The sequence below is a fragment of the Zonotrichia leucophrys genome, chromosome 12, assembly GCF_028769735.1.
Source record: "Zonotrichia leucophrys gambelii isolate GWCS_2022_RI chromosome 12, RI_Zleu_2.0, whole genome shotgun sequence".
Taxonomy (NCBI): domain Eukaryota; kingdom Metazoa; phylum Chordata; class Aves; order Passeriformes; family Passerellidae; genus Zonotrichia; species Zonotrichia leucophrys.
The window spans coordinates 18,166,936-18,185,916 of NC_088182.1; the positions used below are offsets into that span (position 1 = coordinate 18,166,936).

At 54.2% G+C, this 18,981-nt stretch overlaps 2 protein-coding genes across 3 annotated transcripts; one reads left to right on the forward strand and one right to left on the reverse strand.

Moving 5' to 3' along the window:
- Window positions 1–27: 27 nt before the first annotated feature.
- Window positions 28–3,974, reverse strand: MKRN2OS (MKRN2 opposite strand). The gene is made up of 4 exons (XM_064724303.1): window positions 3,757–3,974; window positions 2,939–2,988; window positions 2,267–2,429; window positions 28–704 (listed from the first exon to the last, which is right to left on the reverse strand). Exons 1-4 carry the CDS (start codon window positions 3,951–3,953, stop codon window positions 455–457), a joined length of 660 nt encoding a protein of 219 aa, XP_064580373.1. The 5' UTR covers window positions 3,954–3,974; the 3' UTR covers window positions 28–454.
- Window positions 3,943–18,833, forward strand: MKRN2 (makorin ring finger protein 2). 2 transcript variants are annotated; one of them, XR_010441845.1, is made up of 9 exons: window positions 3,943–4,118; window positions 4,732–4,860; window positions 5,760–5,905; window positions 9,427–9,743; window positions 11,744–11,958; window positions 13,527–13,637; window positions 14,053–14,197; window positions 15,252–15,454; window positions 18,704–18,833. XR_010441845.1 is itself a non-coding variant. In XM_064724302.1 (8 exons), the coding sequence occupies exons 1-8, from the start codon at window positions 4,093–4,095 to the stop codon at window positions 15,402–15,404; spliced, it is 1,242 nt and encodes a 413-aa protein (XP_064580372.1). In that variant the 5' UTR covers window positions 3,943–4,092; the 3' UTR covers window positions 15,405–15,713. The 2 variants fall into 2 exon arrangements, 1 of the variants encoding a protein (XP_064580372.1); XM_064724302.1 differs by lacking the exon at window positions 18,704–18,833 and having other exon boundaries at window positions 15,252–15,713.
- The last annotated feature ends 148 nt before the right edge of the window (window positions 18,834–18,981 follow it).

The following is an 18,981-nucleotide window of genomic DNA, read 5'->3' on the forward strand; positions in this document are numbered from 1 at the left end:
AGAAATTTGACAGGCAAAGAGGCTGGATTTATTTGTTGGTACATTTATTAGTAATTAACAGACAGGAAAGGAAATGAACAGTCAGACAGGGATGGGATTTAGAGCACACAAGCACACGTTGCCTTTTTTCACTCAGTGTTATACTATATGACAGGAAAGGCCATTTTGGTTTGCTACAGCTGATGTTCCCACAGTTCATCTGTAAATCCCTGAACTCCACAGCAGTTCAGATTTCTGCTGTGAAGTGTTTTTGCAGAACAGAGCACGCAGTGAATGTTAAATCACAGAACATTTTTCCACAGGAATAGTTCCATGGAAATTCCCTGTAGTGGGTACATTGTGTGTGTGTAAGTTCCCTGAAATGCACACGCTCAGTACCCTGAGCTGCAGGGTTTAGGTAACGGTGTTTTTACCCACATTAAACCTTAACCCCTGCTGTGCCCCTCGTTTCCCATCACTCCTGCAGCGGGCCGTGGTTCCCGGGCAGGCTGTGCTGCTGCTGCTCAGCCAGGGGCACGATGTGGATGTCGCTGTGCTGCAGCAGCTGCTGCAGGCGCAGGTAGCGCGCGGCCTCCCTGGAGCGGGGCAGCACGAAGCGCTCCGTGAACTCCGCCCTGCTCAGCGCGGCCCCGCCCCGGGCCTGCCGCACGCGGTTGATGAACGCCAGGGCGAAGGTGAAACAGTTGTGCTGCTGCTCCTCGTACCTGGGAAACACCTCACTCAGCGGGGCAGTGTCACTGTCACACACCCCTCAGCAGGGCAGTGTCACTGTCACACACCCTCAGTGTCACTGTCACACACCCCTCAGTGTCACTGTCACACACCCTGAGCAGGGCAGTGTCACTGTCACACACCCTCAGTGTCACTGTCCACCACCCCTAGCAGGCATGTCACTTCCACACCAGAACTCCCCAGTGTCACTGCCCACACCCCCTCAGTGTCACTGTTCCCACAACACCTCAGCAGGGCAGTGTCACTGTCACACACCCCTCAGTGTCACTGTCACACACCCCTGAGCGGGGCAGTGTCACTGTCACACACCCCTGAGCGGGGCAGTGTCACTGTCACACCCCTGAGCAGGGCAGTGTCACTGTCACACCCCTGAGCGGGGCAGTGTCACTGTCACACACCCCTCAGTGTCACTGTCACACACCCTCAGTGGGGCAGTGTCACTGTCACACACCCTCAGTGTCACTGTCACACACCCCTCAGTGTCACTGTCACACACCCTCAGCGGGGCAGTGTCACTGTCACACACCCTCAGCAGGGCAGTGTCACTGTCACACACCCCTGAGCGGGGCAGTGTCACTGTCACACACCCCTCAGTGTCACTGTCACACACCCCTGAGCAGGGCAGTGTCACTGTCACACCCCTGAGCGGGGCAGTGTCACTGTCACACACCCCTCAGTGTCACTGTCACACACCCTCAGCAGGGCAGTGCCATTGTCACACACCCCTCAGTGTCACTGTCACACACCCCTCAGCAGGGCAGTGTCACTGTCACACCCCTGAGCGGGGCAGTGTCACTGTCACACACCCTCAGCAGGGCAGTGTCACTGTCACACACCCTCAGTGTCACTGTCACACACCCCTGAGCGGGGCAGTGTCACTGTCACACACCCTCAGCAGGGCACTGCCACCCACCACCACTCCCAAGGAGCACTTACTCCAGGAATACTCTCCAGTTACTCCCCCTCCCTCCCAGTTGTTCCATATCTTCCTCACAAGTGGCACATTCTGCTCTAAATCAAATTTTCCATCTCTTTTGGGGGGTAATGTTTGCTCCCTGAAATTTTATAGTCAGCACATACAGAATTGCTTAAAAATGCTTTTGATTTGATAGGAGGGTTTTTTGTTTTCTTTAATGGTGGCACCCAGGCAGGCTCTGAGGGACAATCCCAGGAGTGCTGCTTTCCTGCCCTGTCACCAGCAGAGCAGAGATCAGCCTGCTCTCCATTGCTCACCACAACAGCTGGGCAAGCATCCCATCACTGTGCTCAGCCTTTAAATGCAAACACACCTCAAACTGCCGGAAAAATAATTATGGAGTTGTGCCTGGACTTTTGTACTCAGCAGCATGCAGGTGATGTTTCACTGAACTGGGGCTTTAGTGCAAAATTCCCTAAACCTCTTTCTTTAGAGCTTTTATGTTCCAGCAGCTGAGTTTTACCTAAAGTTCAGCCCATTCTGTGCAGGCAGGCCAGGAATGGAGTCCTGAGTGAGCCCGGAGCCCATCCCAAACGCAGCCCTAGTGCCAGCACACACCTGTGGGGGAGCCAGGCCTCTTCCAGGGAGAACTCCTGCAGGAGGCTGTCCCAGTGCTGCAGCAGCTGCCCCGCGTCCGGCTGCAGCAGGGGGATGCTGATGCACTGCTCCCAGCCCCTGGCATCCCTGTGCACGCCCTCCTGGTCGTAGCTGTACACCACACCTGCAAACACACACACAGAGCTTCCTTCTCACCCAGCTTCCCACCATCAGAGCAGGCAATGCAGCCCTGGCTCCCTGCAAACACCCGGGCTCGTTCTCACAGCGTGCTTTGAAAAAAGGGTTGGCTCTTCAATAATCAGAGCAACTATCAGGCTTCATCTTTAACCCCCAAAGGAGACTGGCTCTGTATGAAATGTACATCTAAATGTACAATGTACAGGGTGGGCCTGCTCTAGGTAGAGCCCAATAGGATCTGTAATGTGGCTTTTAAAAATGTTTTTTAATTAGGGGTGTTTTAGAATTAGCAAGAACTGTGTTAAACTCAATTAAAACTGTAATTCCTTTAGAGCAAGCCTAGCCTTTCATTCCAGGGGCACCTGTGTATTCCATTCAGTGCCTGTTCAATCCATGCAGGGCAATGGATCTGCTCTGGAGCAGTGCTGCAGGGTGAGACCATTCCCAATGAGCCTATCCCGGGATATCCCGAGCTGGGACACCCGCGCTGCTCACCCTGCGAGCTGCTGATGCCCACGTGCAGGTCGCTGTGCCCGTCGTAGCCGCTGCGGGAGGGGCAGAGCGGCGCTGAGGGACAGCGGGGCCCGGCACAGCCCGGCAGGGCTGGCCCTCACCTGCCGGGGTGGCAGCCTGCCTTCCGCAGAGCTGTGAGCCTGACCCGGCCCTCCCTTCCCTTCCCTCCCTTCCTTCCACTTCCCTTCCATTCCCTTCCTCCCTTCCCTTCCCTTCCCTTCCCTTTCCCCTTTCCCCTTTCCTTCCACTTCCCTTCCCTTCCACTTCCCTTCCTTCCTTCCTTCCTTCCCTTCCCTTCCCTTCCCTTCCCTTCCCTTCCCTTCCCATTCCTCTTCTCCTTCCCATTCCCCTTCCTTCCCCCTTCCCTTGTCTTCCCATTTCATTTCCTTCCCCCTTCGTTTTCCATTCCCTTTTCCCGCCCATTCCCTTTCCCTCCCCATTCCTTCTCAGCGCCCGCCCCTTTTCCATCCCTATTCCCCCTCCCCTTTTCCCTCCCATTCCCCATTCTCCTCCCTCTTCCCCTCCCGTTCCATTCCCCGTTCCCTCAGTGCCCGCCCCTTTCCCAATCCTTTTCCCTCCCTATTTCCCTCTCGGTTCCCGCCCCATTGCCATTCCCCATCCCGTCCTCGTTCCCATTCCATTACCCTGTCCTTTTCCCTCCCCATCCCTTATTCCCATGTCCCGCCCCCTTCCCTCCTCATTCCCGTTCCCACTCCCCTGTCCCGACCCATTCCCGTTCCCACTCCCGGTCCCGCCCCGTTCCCGCCCTTTCCGCTCCCTCAGCGCCCCCTGGCGGTTACTCCAGGAAGGTGCCGTGGGTGGGCCTGATGAGGAAGGCGCGGGGCTGCCCGTGGCCGTGCCGGAAGGGGCTGTCCAGGCGCACAGGCGCCGAGGCCAGCCCGGCTCCGCGCAGGTCCCCTCCGCACGCGGGACAGCGCGGCGGCGCGCGCCGGCAGTACAGGAGCGCGCGGCAGTGGCGCACGCGCAGCACCGCCATGGCTCGGCGCGCCGGCCTAAACCGTCCGGCCGGAAACGCGGCCGCGGGGCGGGGCGGGGCCGCGACCACGCCCCCCCGTGCCGCGGAACCTCCGTGCGCGGCGTGAGGAGCCGGGCGGGCTGGACAGTGCGGCGGCACGATGAGCACGAAGCAGGTGACGTGCAGGTGAGCGCGGCCCGGCCGGGCCAGACCTGCAGAGCCCTCAGAACCCTTACAGCCCGCACGGCCCTCAGAACCCGCGCAGCCCTCACAGCACTCACGGCCCTCACAGCCCCCGGGCTCCCCGCCGGCACCGCCTCCGCCCGTGCCCCGCGCCTCGTTCCGCTCTCACGCCCCCCACGCTCCGCCCGGGCCCGGAGCCCTTAGAGCCCTCAAACACCGGCCCGGCCCCTGTCCCGCTCCTCACAGCCCTTCGCTCCGCTCTCCCCCGTCGGGACCGGCCCGTGCCGAGCTGGGGATCGTGGCTGCCCCCCTGTCCCCTCCTTGTCCCCAGCCCTGCGCTCCCCGGAGGCTGCCCGGGATCCCGGCCGGGGGTGCCCGGGTAACAGGCGGGGTCAGCCGGGACGGCTCCTCCAGGGCTCCTCGGGAGTTTTGTTCATGAAGGGGCGCTGGGTCCCGAGGGGCCGCCGGCAGTGCCCATCCCTGCAGTGGGGCGCTGTGCTCGGGCACAGCTCGGGCTCCAGGGCTGGGAGCGCTTTGCCAGCCCCGCTGCTTCTGTGCAAACAAACAAACAGCAAAGGCAGCGCCCGCCCTGAGCGAGCCGTGTGTCTCTCCGCAGGTATTTCTTGCAGGGCGTGTGTCGGGAGGGCAGCAAGTGCCTGTTCTCCCATGACCTGGCCACCAGCAAATCCTCCACCATCTGCAAGTACTACCAGAAAGGGCAGTGTGCCTACGGCTCCCGCTGCAGGTGAGCACCGAGCCGGGCACCGCGGGGCTCCTGGGCAGGAAATCATTTCTTACATGTGAGTTTTGCCCTCAGAGCCTAAAGCAGCTTTCACCTGCAGCGGTGCAGTTGTGATCTGGCTCAGTGTCAGGGCGTGTTTTGCTCTGTGGGAATGGAGCTCTGGGGGAGGGCTGAGCAGTTCCACAGCTCTCCCTGGGGTCTGCAGGTTAAATCTCCCAGGGGAACGCTCTGAGGAGAGCCGGGAATGGACTGGCCGAGGCTCCTGCAGCTCCCTCAGCTCCCTGCCCATGTGCCAGGCCGGGGTCAGGCCCTGGAGCTGCTCTGGCTGCTCCTGAGGGCTCAGGGAGGTTCTGGCTGTGCTTCTCCTGCCTGGGGCACAGCTGGGGAATATTTCTGTCCCCTGAAAATATTGCACACGTGGCTGTGTCCATGGAGCAGCTCCTTCACTCCCCTGGCAGCTCCTGCTCTGCTGCTGCAGTGTCCCCAGTTCTACCGGAGTGTGTCCCCATTTCCCTGCTTTCCCTGGGCTGTCCCCCCGGTCCCTCGCCCTGTCCGAGATCCCGTCCCCCCCCGGCTCAGCCATGTGTCCGGTTTCCCAATGCCATTTCCGTGTCCCGGTTTGTTTCCCGGTGCCGTTCCTGTCCGGTTTGTTTCCCGGTGCCATTTCCGTGTCCCAGTTTGTTTCCCGGTGCCGTTTCCGTGTCCCGGTTTCCATGTCCCGGTTTGTTTCCCGGTGCCATTTCCATGTCCCGATTTGTTTCCCGATGCCGTTTCCGTGTCCCGGTTTGTTTCCCGGTGCCGTTTCCGTGTCCCGGTTTCCGTGTCCCGGTTTGTTTCCCGGTGCCGTTTCCGTGTCCCGGTTTTCATGTCCCGGTTTGTTTCCCGGTGCCGTTTCCCCGCAGGTATGACCACGTGAAGCTGCCCCCGGGCGGAGCCGCGGCCCCGGCGCCCCCCGCGGCCCCGGGCAGCCCCCGGGCGCCCCCCGAGCCCGGCGCCGGCGCCCCCCGCAGCCGGAGGGAGAAGAGGACGCTGGTGCTGCGGGACAGGAGTGAGTGAGTGGGAGCGGCTGTGCGGCCGCGGGCAGGGAGGGAGGAGGGAGGAGGGAGGTGCTGTCCCCGGTGCTTATCGGAGCCCCAAGGCCTTGGAGGGGACAGCTCCCGTCGGGCTCCCTGGGCGAGGGAGGGAGGGGAATGTTCTGTCCGGGGTGTCAGGCTCTGCTCCCGGAGCTGGGTGAGCCCTCAGGCCTGGGGAGCTCCAGGCCGGACATCAGGAAGAGTTTTTTCATGTTGGGGGTGCTCAGGCATTGGGAGGGAGCCCTCATCCCTGCAGGTGTGCAGGTGTGCCCTTCAGTAAGAACTGATGTCTCCTTTCTCTGTAGTTTAGTATAGCTTTAGTATAGCATTTCTTTTAATATAATATCATAACATAATGAATCGGCCTTCTGAGAACATGGAGTCACATTCTCATCTCCCTCCTCACCCTGGTCTGGGCTGGCAGAGCTGCCTGCAGGAGCAGCTGGGTGCCCTGGGTGTCCCTTGCTGCAGTTCCCTCCATCCCACAGCCCTGCAGGGCAGCTCTGCCCTCCCTGGTCCTGTGCCCAGTGGGCACAGAGGGCTCTGGAGCAGCTGGGACCTGGCCGAGCTCTGCCCTTGTGGGAGTGCTTCATTTCCTGCTGAGGCTGCAGTGCTCTCATGTGGCAGTGTCCTGCTGTCCCCAGTGTCCTGCTGTCCCAGTGTCCCTATGTTCCCATTGTCCTGGTGCTCCCTGTGTCCCAGTGTCCTGCTGTCCCAGTGTCCTGCTGTCCCTGTGTCCCAGTGTCCTGCTGTCCCTGTGTCCCAGTGTCCTGCTGTCCCTGTGTCCTGCTGTCCCTGTGTCCCAGTGTCCTGCTGTCCCTGTGTCCCAGTGTCCTGCTGTCCCTGTGTCCTGCTGTCCCTGTGTCCCCATGTCCTGCTGTCCCAGTGTCCCTGTGCTCCCAGTGTCCTGCTGTCCCAGTGTCCCTGTGTCCCAGTGTCCTGCTGTCCCAGTGTCCCTCTGTCCCAGTGTCCCTGTGCTCCCAGTGTCCTGCTGTCCCTGTGCTCCCAGTGTCCCTGTGCTCCCAGTGTCCCTGTGTCCCAGTGTCCTGCTGTCCCTGTGTCCCCGTGTCCCTGTGTCCCCGTGTCCCTGTGCTCCCAGTGTCCTGCTGTCCCTGTGTCCCAGTGTCCCAGTGTCCTGCTGTCCCAGTGTCCCATTGCTGACCAGCAGCCCCAGAACCTTTAGGGCCCCCTGTGCCATGAGCTGCTGGAGCAGCTGTTGTCCCTGCAGTGCCCCCTCAGTGAGGGGGCTGCCCTCAGAGCTCCCATCTTTTCCTATGGATGTGCTTCATTCTGGGCTTTCTCCCTCAGGTCCAGCTCCAGGTCAGTGTCCCACTGACCACACTTGTGCCTGTCTCATAAATGCCTTTATCTTCTAGCTCCACAAAAAATGGGTTCCAAACCTGTTCCCCCTCAGAGAGAATCTAAAACATCCATTTAGGGAAGTTTCCTTCTTTGAGCATCTCAAGTTACAAACATGCTGAAGGAAAGGTGGGAATTATTTTCAATCTTCTACCCAAACAGACTTTTCTGCACAACTTTTACTCCAAATGTCACTGAAGTGACCATCAGCTCCTTGCATTTCAAAAGGCTGAGACATCTTAATTTGTGTTCTTGGCTTCCTGCTGCACTCCCAGAACAGAGTTTGTCTCTGCACAGGGGAGCAACGATAGAATTTGTGTTATTTTTAGGGCTGTGCTTTGTTCTAGGGGGGTTGGCAGTTGCATCTAAGCCCTCCCCTTATTATGGGGTGCTGGGGCTGGTTGTAGCAGCAGTTGTAGGGTGTGGTTGACTGGTAAATTTGGGGGTTTCTTTTGTCTCCTTGTGCTTGTTATGGTTTACTATGGGGGGAATTGCTCAAGTCCAGAAGTAAACGCAAGCCCTGAGTGTCCTGAACTGAGCAATTCCCCTGGAACTCCCACTGACCACACTTTTACCTGTCTCATAAATGCCTTTATCTTCTAACTCCACAAAAAATGTGTTCCAAACATGTTCCCCCTCAGGGAGAAGGAGTCCAGGGCTGTCCTGGGGTGCTGGCTCACACCTGATGATCTCAGAGCTCTTGTCCAGCCCTGGTGATTCTGTGGTTTCCAATGGGTGTGTGACAGAGCACCCCTGAACAAATGCTGAGCTCCTCAGCAGGCAATCCCTGTGATTCACGAGCAGAGGGGTGTGATGGTGTTCACAGGGGTTTTCAGGTGAAGGAAGAGACAAGAATGTTAACTCCATGTTCAGAATGTTTGATTTATTACCTTATATATTACATTATAACTATAGTAAAAAGAATAGAAGGAAAAGTTTTATCTCAGAAGGCAAGAAAAGAAAAGAAAAGAAAAGAAAAGAAAAGAAAAGAAAAGAAAAGAAAAGAAAAGAAAAGAAAAGAAAAGAAAAGAAAAGAAAAGAAAAGAAAAGAAAAGAAAAGAAAAGAAAAGAAAAGAGAAAAAAGAAAAGAAAAGCAGCTGGCTTGGACAGAGAGAAAGAGCCAGCTCTGCCATGACTGGTCACTAAATCCCAACATCCACACGAGAACAATCACAGATGCATCTGTTGCATTCCACAGCAGCAGATAACCATTGTTTGCATTTTGTTCCTGGAGCTTCTCAGCTTCTCAGGAAGAAAAAAATCCTCAGAAAGGATTTTCCTAAAAAGGTGTCTGTGACAGCCCTGGGTGCCCTGAACTGGGCAATTCCAACTGGAACTGCCACAAAGTTCAGTGCTAACATGGGAGGAGGTGTCTGTGCTGCCTGAGGTGACAGATCCCCTCTCTGGGGAGGATCCTCACTGCTGGGGCAGTCTGAGGAGGGTTCCACTGTGGGGAGGTAGCAGAGCATCTCTGTGTCCTGGGGTGCTGGCTCACACCTGATGATCTCGGAGGTTTTGTCCAGCCCTGATGATTTCCAGTGGTTTGTGACAGAGCACACCTGCACAAACGCTGAACTCTTCAGCAGGCAGCCTGGGGAGATCCCTGTGATTCACAAGCAGAGGGGCTCAGAGATGAGACCCCACTGGGGAGGAAACTGTAACCCTTAAAGAGTCAGGCACTGCTGGGGCTGAGCCCAGTGCCTGTGCTTGTCCCACTGTTTTGCAGAGACAGCCAAAAACTCCACAACTTAGTGAAAGTTGTGAAGCCGATATGTTTATTACAGCGCTGGACGCATGTGGGAGTCATTCCCCTGAAGTGACATGTGTACTTCTGGGAACTTCAGGTCTCTTCTTATCCCCCTCTCAAATACATATGCATACAATTTCACAATGGGTTCATACATATTCATGTTTACAAATTTCACGTGACATTTGCTGCTAGTTCTTTATCAGAAGGAATTCTTAGGTCAGGTTGATATGCTGTCACAGCAGTCTCTCTTTATCACCCTCTGTCTCCCCGCCCTTACCTCTGCCCATCATGGAAGCAGTTTCCCTTGAGCCTAGGCTTTGCAGATTTAAAGACGTACATTTCACCCAAATCAGTATTTAGGAGAATCCCTGCTGTGTCTCCCGGCAGAGCTGTGCGGCTCCAGCGAGGAGCAGGCGCCGCCCTCGGTGGCCGGGGCGCTGCCGTGCTGCCCCGAGCCCGGCGACGGCGAGGAGGAGGAGGCGCCCAAGCCGCACTCGTACCTGGAGGCCATCTGCAGCGGCCTGGAGGAGGCGGCGCCCGGCGGCTGCCCCAGCGCCCCCGCGGAGCAGCTGTGTCCCTACGCCGCCGCCGGCGCCTGCCACTTCGGGGAGCGCTGCCTCTACCTGCACGGGCAGCTGTGCGAGATCTGCGGCCTGCAGGTGCTGCACCCCTTCGACCCGGAGCAGAGGAAAGCCCACGAGATGGTAAACGGGAGTGGGGAGCTCGGGGCAGGGCTGGGGCTGCTCTCGCCTTAGAGTACAGCAGGTTGAGTGAAAAGTGTTGTAATGTAGGAGTCTGAGCCCATGTATCACCTTGGAAATTGTAGGATTGGCTTGGTTTGCAAAGCCAGGAGTCTGCTAAGGAAGGAGAGCCTCTCCGGAAATGGAGAATGTAAACCCTCCCCACCCCTCTGAATTGCTATAAATTTGAAATGAAGGGGCTCTGAGGTAAAAATATGGGAGCAGGAAATAACAGTTCTTTAATAGGGAAGAAAAATAAAATTATAAAATAAACAATGCAGTGCACTAGAACAACACTGACAGAGTCAGAACACAACCTGACACCCTATTGGTAGCAATCCAATTGGAAATGTGGCTGCAGTTCTCCTGCAGTGTCAGGGGTGGTTCTGCTGGAGCAGGATCCTGTAGAGAAGGATGGATTCTTCTTCTGAAGATCCAGTGGAAGGAGAGGCAGCTGCTGTTCCTCTGGGGAATCCATGGAGGGAAGATATGGGGGCCGTTGCTGGGTATCTCAGAACCTCTGGGTTATATCTGGGCAGCAATGCTTGGCTCCTCCCTCTGGGCTCCCATCTCCCAGTGGGATGCTGTAGTTCTTATCAGCCATGCAGGGACATTCAATGGCTGTTATCAGCAATGTCCCCTGCCCAGGGAGGTGTGAATGTGGTCACTCAGAGAGAGATAAGGCAAACTGCCCACTTGGCAAAGGTAATCTGCCATACAGGTGGGAATGGAAAACATCTGCATGGCAATCTTCAACAAGGACAGATCATGGTAGGAACAGTGCAATGGGGAAGAAGATAAGGGAGTAGAAATCTATTTTTAGGCTGATGGGGATTCTGAAGTTTATAATGAATTTTCATTCTCAGAAGGAGGTGAGGCTTTCTGTTCTGGAGTGGATGGAGATTGTTATTTGGATTAGGCTGATTAAGAAGGAGATTTTGACTGTGTTTGTGATTGTGCTGGGAATGTTCTTGAGGCTGTTGGATAGAAGTGGAAATAGGTGGGGTGGAGTCCTAAACACATTCATACTCTTAACTCTAGGGTTGAGAGTGTGGCTGTATTTAGGACTGGTGAGAGGTCCAGCTCAGCGTGGAGCTTCTCCCACAGAGCTCCTGCTGTGGTGCTGGGCCAGCTCAGGCCTCTGGAGCTGAACTGGCTGCAGGCAGCAGTTTATGGGTTTTGCCTTTTCATCCTCATCAGAGACTGAAGGCCTGCAGCTCTCCAGGGGAAGGGCTGTGGGAGGTCTCTGCCTGAGGCACCAGCGCACCCTGCAGTGCTGTGGCAGTGGGGAGGCCTCTGGATTGTCTCTGCTGGGGTGAGCAATGCTGGAGGAAGGCTGAAATAAGAGACTGATTCCTCACCTGGGTAAAAATGAGCCTCTGGTGAATGAATGTGGCCTTAATTGTAATCAGAGGAGCACGAGTGTGGCCCCTATTCAGTGAGGTGTTCTTTGGGGACATTTGAAGCACCAAATAATTCAGTACCTGTTCTCTGACAGAGATACAGGAAGGGCTGGATGAAGCACCCTGGCATCTTTATTTCTGACAGCTGGGAGAGCACTGAAGGCTCAAACACATGATTGAATTTAATGTTCTTTAAATTAAACTGTGCCAGTGACAGGTGGGAGTGGTGCCCTCAGTGAGTGCTCCATGCTTTCCAGAGGGAGCTGGCTGTGCCAGGCTGGCATTGGTGCCCTCAGTGAGTGCTCCATGGTTTCCAGAGGGAGCTGGCTGTGCCACTGCCTGGTGCCCTAGACCCAAGTGGCTGTGCCGGACTGGCACTGTGCTCTCAGTGAGTGCTCCATGCCAGAGAACGGCTGGCCAGGCTGGCATGATGCCTCAGTGAGTGCTCCATGCTTTCGAGGAGCTGGGTATGCCAGGCTGGCATGATGCCTCAGATGCTCCATCTTTCCAGAGGGAGCTGGCTGTGCCCTGTGTCCCTGACAGTGCCCTGTGCCCTGACAGATGTGCATGGCAACCTTTGAGCACGACATGGAGAGGGCCTTTGCCATCCAGGCCAGCCAGGACAAGGTGTGCAGCATCTGCATGGAGGTGGTGTACGAGAAGGCCTCGGCCTCAGAGAGGAGGTTTGGGATCCTGTCCAACTGCACCCACACCTACTGCCTGTCCTGCATCCGCCAGTGGAGGTGTGCCAAGCAGTTTGAGAACCCCATCATCAAGTGAGTGCTGCACCTGCCTGGGGGTGGGCTGGGCACACACAGGGGCTGGGCTGCTCACACACAGGGGCTGGAGCTGCTCTCACACAGGGGCTGGAGCTGCTCTCACACACAGGGGCTGAGCTGCTCTCACACAGGGGCTGAGCTGCTCTCACACACAGGGATGGAGCTGCTCTCACACACAGGGGCTGGAGCTGCTCTCACACACAGGGACTGAGCTGCTCTCACACACAGGGGCTGAGCTGCTCTCTCACACAGGGATGGAGCTGCTCTCACACAGGGGATGGAGCTGCTCTCACACAGGGGCTGAGCTGCTCTCACACACAGGGCTGGAGCTGCTCTCACACACAGGGGCTGGAGCTGCTCTCACACACAGGGGCTGAGCTGCTCTCACACAGGGGCTGAGCTGCTCTCACACACAGGGGCTGAGCTGCTCTCACACAGGGGCTGAGCTGCTCTCACACAGGGGCTGAGCTGCTCTCACACACAGGAGCTGGAGCTGCTCTCACACACAGGGGCTGGAGCTGCTCTCACACACAGGGGCTGGAGCTGCTCTCACACAGGGGATGGAGCTGCTCTCACACAGGGGCTGAGCTGCTCTCAGGGGACTGGAGCTGCTCTCAGGGAGTGGAACTGCAGGTGTCAGCTCAGCAGAGCCTGCCCCAGCTCTGCCAGGCCCAGGGCTGGCACCTTGGTGTTTGCTGAACAATCCCTTCACCAGGGTTTCTTCTCCTGGGAAGCTGAAAGGCCTTAGAAAAGAATGAAAACAAAAATTCTCTGATTCTTTGGGAATGTGGTCTGGAAATCATTTACCAACAGGTCAATGTTTGATTGGTTCCATGTGAATTATTTTTAATTAGTGGCCAATCACCATCAGCTGTGTCAGACTGAGTCAGGAGCTTTCATTGGCATTCTTGTTTAGCCTGCAGTGCCCCCTCAGTGAGGGGGCTGCACTCAGAGCTCCCATCTTTTCCTATGGATGTGCTTCATTCTGGGCTTTCTCCCTCAGGTACAGCTCCAGGTCAGTGTCCCACTGACCACACTTGTGCCTGTCTCATAAATGCCTTTATCTTCTAGCTCCACAAAAATGGGTTCCAAACCTGTCCCCCCTCAGAGAGAATCTAAAACATCCATTTAGGGAAGTTTCCTTCTTTGAGCATCTCAAGTTACAAACATGCTGAAGGAAAGGTGGGAATTATTTTCAATCTTCTAGCAAAAGAGACTTTTCTGCACAACTGAAGGGACCATCAGCTCCTTGCATTTCAAAAGGCTGAGACATCTTAATTTGTGTTTTTGGCTTCCTGCTGCACTCCCAGAGCAGAGTTTGTCTCTGCACATGGGAAGAATGTGCAGACTTTTGCTCAAGTGCAGAAACAAACACAAGCCCTGGGTGCCCTGAACTGGGCAATTCCAACTGGAACTGCCACAAAGCTCTGTGCTAACGTGGGAGGAGGTGTCTGTGCTGCCTGAGGTGACAGATCCCCTCTTTGGGGAGGATTCTCACTCCTGGGGCAGTCTCAGGAGGGTTCCAGTGTGGAAGGTCCAGAGCAGCTCTGTGTCCTGTCCTGCAGGTCCTGCCCCGAGTGCCGCGTCATCTCCGAGTTTGTCATCCCCAGCGTGTACTGGGTGGAAGAGCAGGAGAAGAAGAATGAGCTGATTGAAGCATTCAAGCAGGGAGTGGGGTAAGTGCAGCAGCCACCCACACCCCTCACGTTGTTCTTTAGCTGCTCTAAGGCTCAGTCAATTGCTGAGCCTTTATTTTTAAATTTAATATAATTACAGACCCCTGTGCAGAGAGCTCCTTGTGTCTGCTCACAGCTTGCTTCACTCTGTGCCTGTGCAATTGTAGGTCAGACACTCAGCCTCAGAATGTTGAAAATGCTCAGAAATGTTGAAGCTGCTTCAGCTCACTTGCCTAAACTGGCTCTGTGTGGATCCCTCAGCCATCACTGCTGGTGCCTGAGGGAAGGAAAATGGGAATGTCCCCTGCTCTCAGCTCAGTGGCTGTGTTAGCAGAACACCACTGGGGCTGTGGGCATGAGCTGCACCTCCTTCCCTGCCAGCTGAAGGCAATAACCTGTGTTGTGATTCCCTCAGGAAAAAGCCCTGCAAGTACTTTGAGCAAGGCAAGGGGACGTGTCCCTTTGGGGGGAAGTGTCTGTACCTGCACGCCTACCCCGACGGCACCCGCGCCGAGCCCGAGAAACCCAGGAAGCAGCTGAGCTCCGAGGGCACTGTCAGGGTAAGGAGAGCCCTGCTGCCCCCCTGCAGCCCCCCTGCAGCCCCCCTGCAGCCCCCCAGATGCAGCCCCACTGCCTCCTGCCCTGCAGGATAAGGGGGAAAAGCCCCTCAGTGTTCCTGGGCCAAGGGTTTGTCCTTGGAGACAGAAAGTCTCATTATGCCTGGATTTTACCAAATTTCTCTAGTTATGAGCCAGATGTGTATTTCTGATCAGTATGAACTGACTGATGTGGGAGGCATTGTCCTGTATGAACTTTGGAGCAGTGTGTTATTTGTGCATGATTCTTGCCTTGAGAAGGGAGCTCACCCCTTCAGGCTCTCTGAGGGGCTGTGCCATGCTGTCCATGGCTCTGGGGTTGGGCAGAGTTCCTGTCTTAAGCACAGCTGAAGCTGGGGAAGCTTTGGTTCATTTTCTCCTCAGTGTGCTGCAGACAGATAATAATCCTACTAAACACTGGCTGAGTCTGTAAAGAGCAGAAGTGCTTCTGAACATGTTTGTTTTTGTGACCATTCCAAACCTTTCCTCACAGGGATTCTGCCCTTAAAGCTTTCACCCACAGTGCCACAGCTCTGCTGTGCTGGCACTCAGGGCAGCTGGAAGGGACAAAACCTCGTGTGCCCTCCCCTGGCACACAGAGCTCACAGCCAGCTCTGGGGCTGGGGTCAGTGGGGAGGTGCCAGCCCAGGCCAGGGCTGGGGGGTGTTCACAGCACAGGGAAGAGATGAGAATCTTGACTCCATGTTTCAGAAGGCTGATTTATTATTTTATATTAGAAGTAAATGATACACTAAAACTATACTAAAAGAATAGAAGAAAGGATTTCATCAAGGAAAGAAAAGGGATGATAAAATCTGGTGGCTGCTCACAGCCCCGACACAGGTGGCTGTTGTTGGTCATCAAGTAAAAACAATTCACATGCTGGGTAAACTGAGCAAAACATGGGGAAGCTGAAGTTTCTCAGCTTCTCAGGAGGAAAGATGCTGGCAGAAGGATTTTTTATAAAATACATCAGTGCCAAGGAGTGCTCAGGCTGCTCTCTGTGTCTCTGCTGCAGTTCTTCAACTCCGTGCGCCTGTGGGATTTCATCGAGGACAGGGAGAGCCGGAGCGCGCCCGGCGCCGACGCCGAGGTGACGGAGCTGGGGGAGCTCTTCATGCACCTCTCTGGGGCTGAGCAGGAGCCCAGCGAGCCCCCAGAGCCCCTCTGAGCCCCCTCAGCTGCCTGCCTGCCTGCCAGGCTTCTCTCTCTCCAGCACAGGTAGAGCAAAACGTGCCCTGCTGCTCACTTGTGCAGTCCTGCTAAAGTTTTCAGATCGTTTTTATATGGCAACAACAAAAAAAGACTAAAATATATTTAAAAGAAAAACCAAAAAAATTGGCTGCATGGAAAAAAATCCCTTAATCCCAGGAGGGTTTTGTCCCTCTCTGGCCTAACATATGCTGTCTTGTGAGCTGAGTGGTAGTGTAAATACAGGTCCAGTGAAAGCTTCAGCTGGTAAAAACTGTTGCTAATTAGAGTTTGGGTGCTTTTGGGTTTTTTTCTCCACTAAATCAGCTAAATGTAGAAGTGCAAAACCCACTGGGAATAATGGTCAGTGTAGGGTTTTCTCCTTAATGATACCTCAGGCAGTACCTGGAGCTGGGAGTGGAGGCTGGTGGGTTCTGTGGAGCCCCCAGCCCTGTCTTACACTAATTACAGTGTGATGAGCCTGTTTCACACTAATTACAGTGTGATGAGCCCGTTTCACACCAATCCCAGTGTGATGAGCCCGTTTCACACCAACCCCAGAGCTCAGCAGTGGCTTGTGCTGCACAGCAAATGCAGCTGCACTGATCCCTGCACTCCTGGAGCTGCAGCAGACAGCAGTGAGGTGTCTCACAGAACTGGTACTGAATTCTGCTTTGTTAGAAATGTGATTTCTGTTGGGTTGTGAAATCTGGTACCAGAAGTTCATTCTGCCAAGGCAACTGTTCTGACTTGGAATTTAACCCAAGAATTCAGTGAGCACTGCAGGAACAACAGCATGGACACAGCTGAGCAGGAGCTGTCACTGAGCAGTGTTTGCAAACACCAACAGAGATGTGGGGTTTGTTTTACAACACTTGGGTTGCCATGGAAGGTGTGAACTCCTTTGGTTATTATCTATAGCAATATAAAAGCATAAAAATAATACTTAAAAATGTGTAAGAAAGAAAGGCCAAGGACAGGAAGGTTTGTAATCAGGGGTGGGAAATGATGAAGCAAAATGTGTTCAGAGAGCCCTGGGCACACAGGGAGGGAGCAGCAGGAGCCTCAGCCTGGCAGGGATCCAGGATGATCCATTCAGCTGCTGGTGGCATTTCTGGCTCAGGAGCTCCTCCCCTGTGCCAGCTGTGCCCTCTGCTCTCACTGGAAATTAATTTTTCCATCATTTCCCCGTGCAGTGATTGTGGCACAGCCAGGGCTGCCCTTGCATGGCTGTAACATCGATTCCCTCTCTTGGCCCAGCAAAGGCTGAAGTGCAGTTGGTCAGCACTGATGACAAAGCAGAAGGTGAATTATCCCTGAGAGGATGTCACACACCCAGATCAGCGTGTCAGGGACACCCAACACCCTTTCCATCCCAGAATGCTTCCCAGCCCTCACCCTCCCTCTGAAGCTCATTTCCATCTGCCCTGCACCTCAATTTTTTCCCCCAGAAATAATTATTGGCATGAATACACTAAAAAAAAAAAAATCAATGGAGAGGATGTTCTTTACCCTGAACAGGACAGTCCTGATTTACTCTGCCCCAAGAAGCCATGAGGGATAGTCTGAAATTAAAAACATGACTTGGTTTTCAAAAGTACCAGGGATTTACCATGTCTGGGTTTGTTCTTCACTCAGCACCTTTCATTTAACTGGACATCAGTGCTGGTTAAAATAAACCTACTTATCCAAAATACTTCATTTTTTCAAGAGACACATGATCTGGTTTAAAAACCACAGCTTAATGGTTTCTTTTGGGAAATCAGAGTTAAAGTAAAAGCAGCTTACCTCTTCTGGGATTTTCCCTTTCATGTTTTAAGCTTATAATGAAGTGACAATTAGAGATAAATAATGTTTAGATTTGCAGTCCAAATACAATAATATTGATAAAAACCATGCAGAACTAAATGGAGACTTCAAGTCCCAATTTCCTGTTTAGGTATCAAAGCTCACAGAATTCTCAGTTGCCACCCAGGGGTTCACAGCCTGCCCTTGCCCTGTTCCAGAAGGTTCTGAGGCCAGACTGGGGCTGGTTCCCCTCTGCCAGGAGCTCTGTGGGCCTGCAGGGCTGTGGGGCCATTCCAGGGTCTGTCACAGCCAGCCCTGACCCCAGTGAGGCAAAAACCCCACACGGGCTCCATTTGTGCCCCAAGAGCCACATTGCACATTTCACCACCTGCTCTGTGAAAAAATCCCTGTTCAGATTCACCCACCTGTTGTGTCCTCCTGCAGTTCAGCCAACACAAAACCCTCCCTTGCAGCTCAGTGGAGAAAATGGAGCCAGAGTGGGGCAGGGCAGGGGCCTGGGAGCTCCTCAGGGTGTCCAAGGCAGCTGCTGCTCAAAGATCACTGCAGCACAAACTCTCTTGTCATGACTGGAAATGTACACGTTGTTTTATCAAGTGTGGTTTTACTTGCACTGCTGTTATTTATCAGTTACTTTTTAAAACCTATTCAGAAATGTCATTTCTTGAGTTTTCCAAATGCAGATGTCCCACTAAGAACTGTGGCTGACTCCCATTAAAATGATGACATTGAATCTTAAACCTAAAATTTAATTTATTTTATTAAAATAAGATAATCAAGAGGAACCTTGGCTTACAATAAATGCATTTTCTCAGGAGCAATAAAAACAAAAAACAAAAAAAAATTAAAACCCAAATCAACAAGAAAAACTGTATATGCTCAGTTTCCTCTTGCTAGTGCATCTCTTGGACAACAGCTCCTGCTGGATGCAGCCTCTGCAGGAGAGGGAACATCCTCAATCCTCAATCCCTGCAGGAGAGGGAACATCCTCAATCCTCAATCTCTGCAGGAGAGGGAACATCCTCAATCCTCAATCCCTGCAGGATGAGGGAACATCCTCAATCCTCAATCTCTGCAGGAGAGGGAACATCCTCAATCCTCAATCCCTGCAGGATGAGGGAACATCCTCAATCCTCAATCTCTGCAGGATGAGGGACCCCCTCAGCAGGAGAGGGGACCCCCCCAGGCTCTCCCAGCCCACCCTGCCTGGGCTGCACCCCCAGCAGGTCCATAGTACCAAAGGCAGCTGGGAGGCTTCTCCAGATGACCAAAGCAGGACTTGGCTCACCTCTCCTTCTCTCTGAGCAGGACAATTCACGACAGATTCCATCCTTTTGCAAGAGTTTTTCTTCTATGTGCAAAACTATTGCAAAACTATTTTGTGTTGAATTAGCATTTGAACTTATTTCATTGGCTTGGTGAAGCTCTTAGGCAGGAGCTGATTTCCAGAGTTATTTCCTCTTCCCACTGCAGGCACAGCTCCCCGGGGTGAGGTGACACTTGGCAGTCAGAGCACCAGAACATCACCTGTCCTCAGAGCCCCTCACTGAGCCCAGAGCAAAGCAGCCACAACCACTGCCAGACAAACAGCCATCGCTTCTGGGAAGGGGAAAATAAGGCTCAAGTGCATCTATTAAAAAAATAGTAATAGATCTCTTGATTTGTAGTCTGTTACCTCTCCCAGAACAAGAGATGGTAGCAAAGGCAATGAGGAGCTGTGTCCCTGCAGGCTGAGAACTGCACCAATCCAG

Bases quoted from the DNA above. Each gene is read 5' to 3' on its own strand.
- MKRN2 (XM_064724302.1), top strand. From the start codon at position 4,093: ATGAGCACGAAGCAGGTGACGTGCAG. The intron at 4,119-4,731 runs GTGAGCGCGGCC...GTCTCTCCGCAG, and splicing joins ACGAAGCAGGTGACGTGCAG to GTATTTCTTGCAGGGCGTGT. The intron at 9,744-11,743 runs GTAAACGGGAGT...GTGCCCTGACAG, and splicing joins AGAGGAAAGCCCACGAGATG to ATGTGCATGGCAACCTTTGA.
- MKRN2OS (XM_064724303.1), bottom strand. From the start codon at position 3,953: ATGGCGGTGCTGCGCGTGCGCCACTGCCGCGCGCTCCTGTACTGCCGG. The intron at 2,989-3,756 runs GTAACCGCCAGG...CCCCTCCCGCAG, and splicing joins ACCCACGGCACCTTCCTGGA to CGGCTACGACGGGCACAGCG. The intron at 705-2,266 runs GTGTGTGCTGGC...GGTGTTTCCCAG, and splicing joins GAGGCCTGGCTCCCCCACAG to GTACGAGGAGCAGCAGCACA.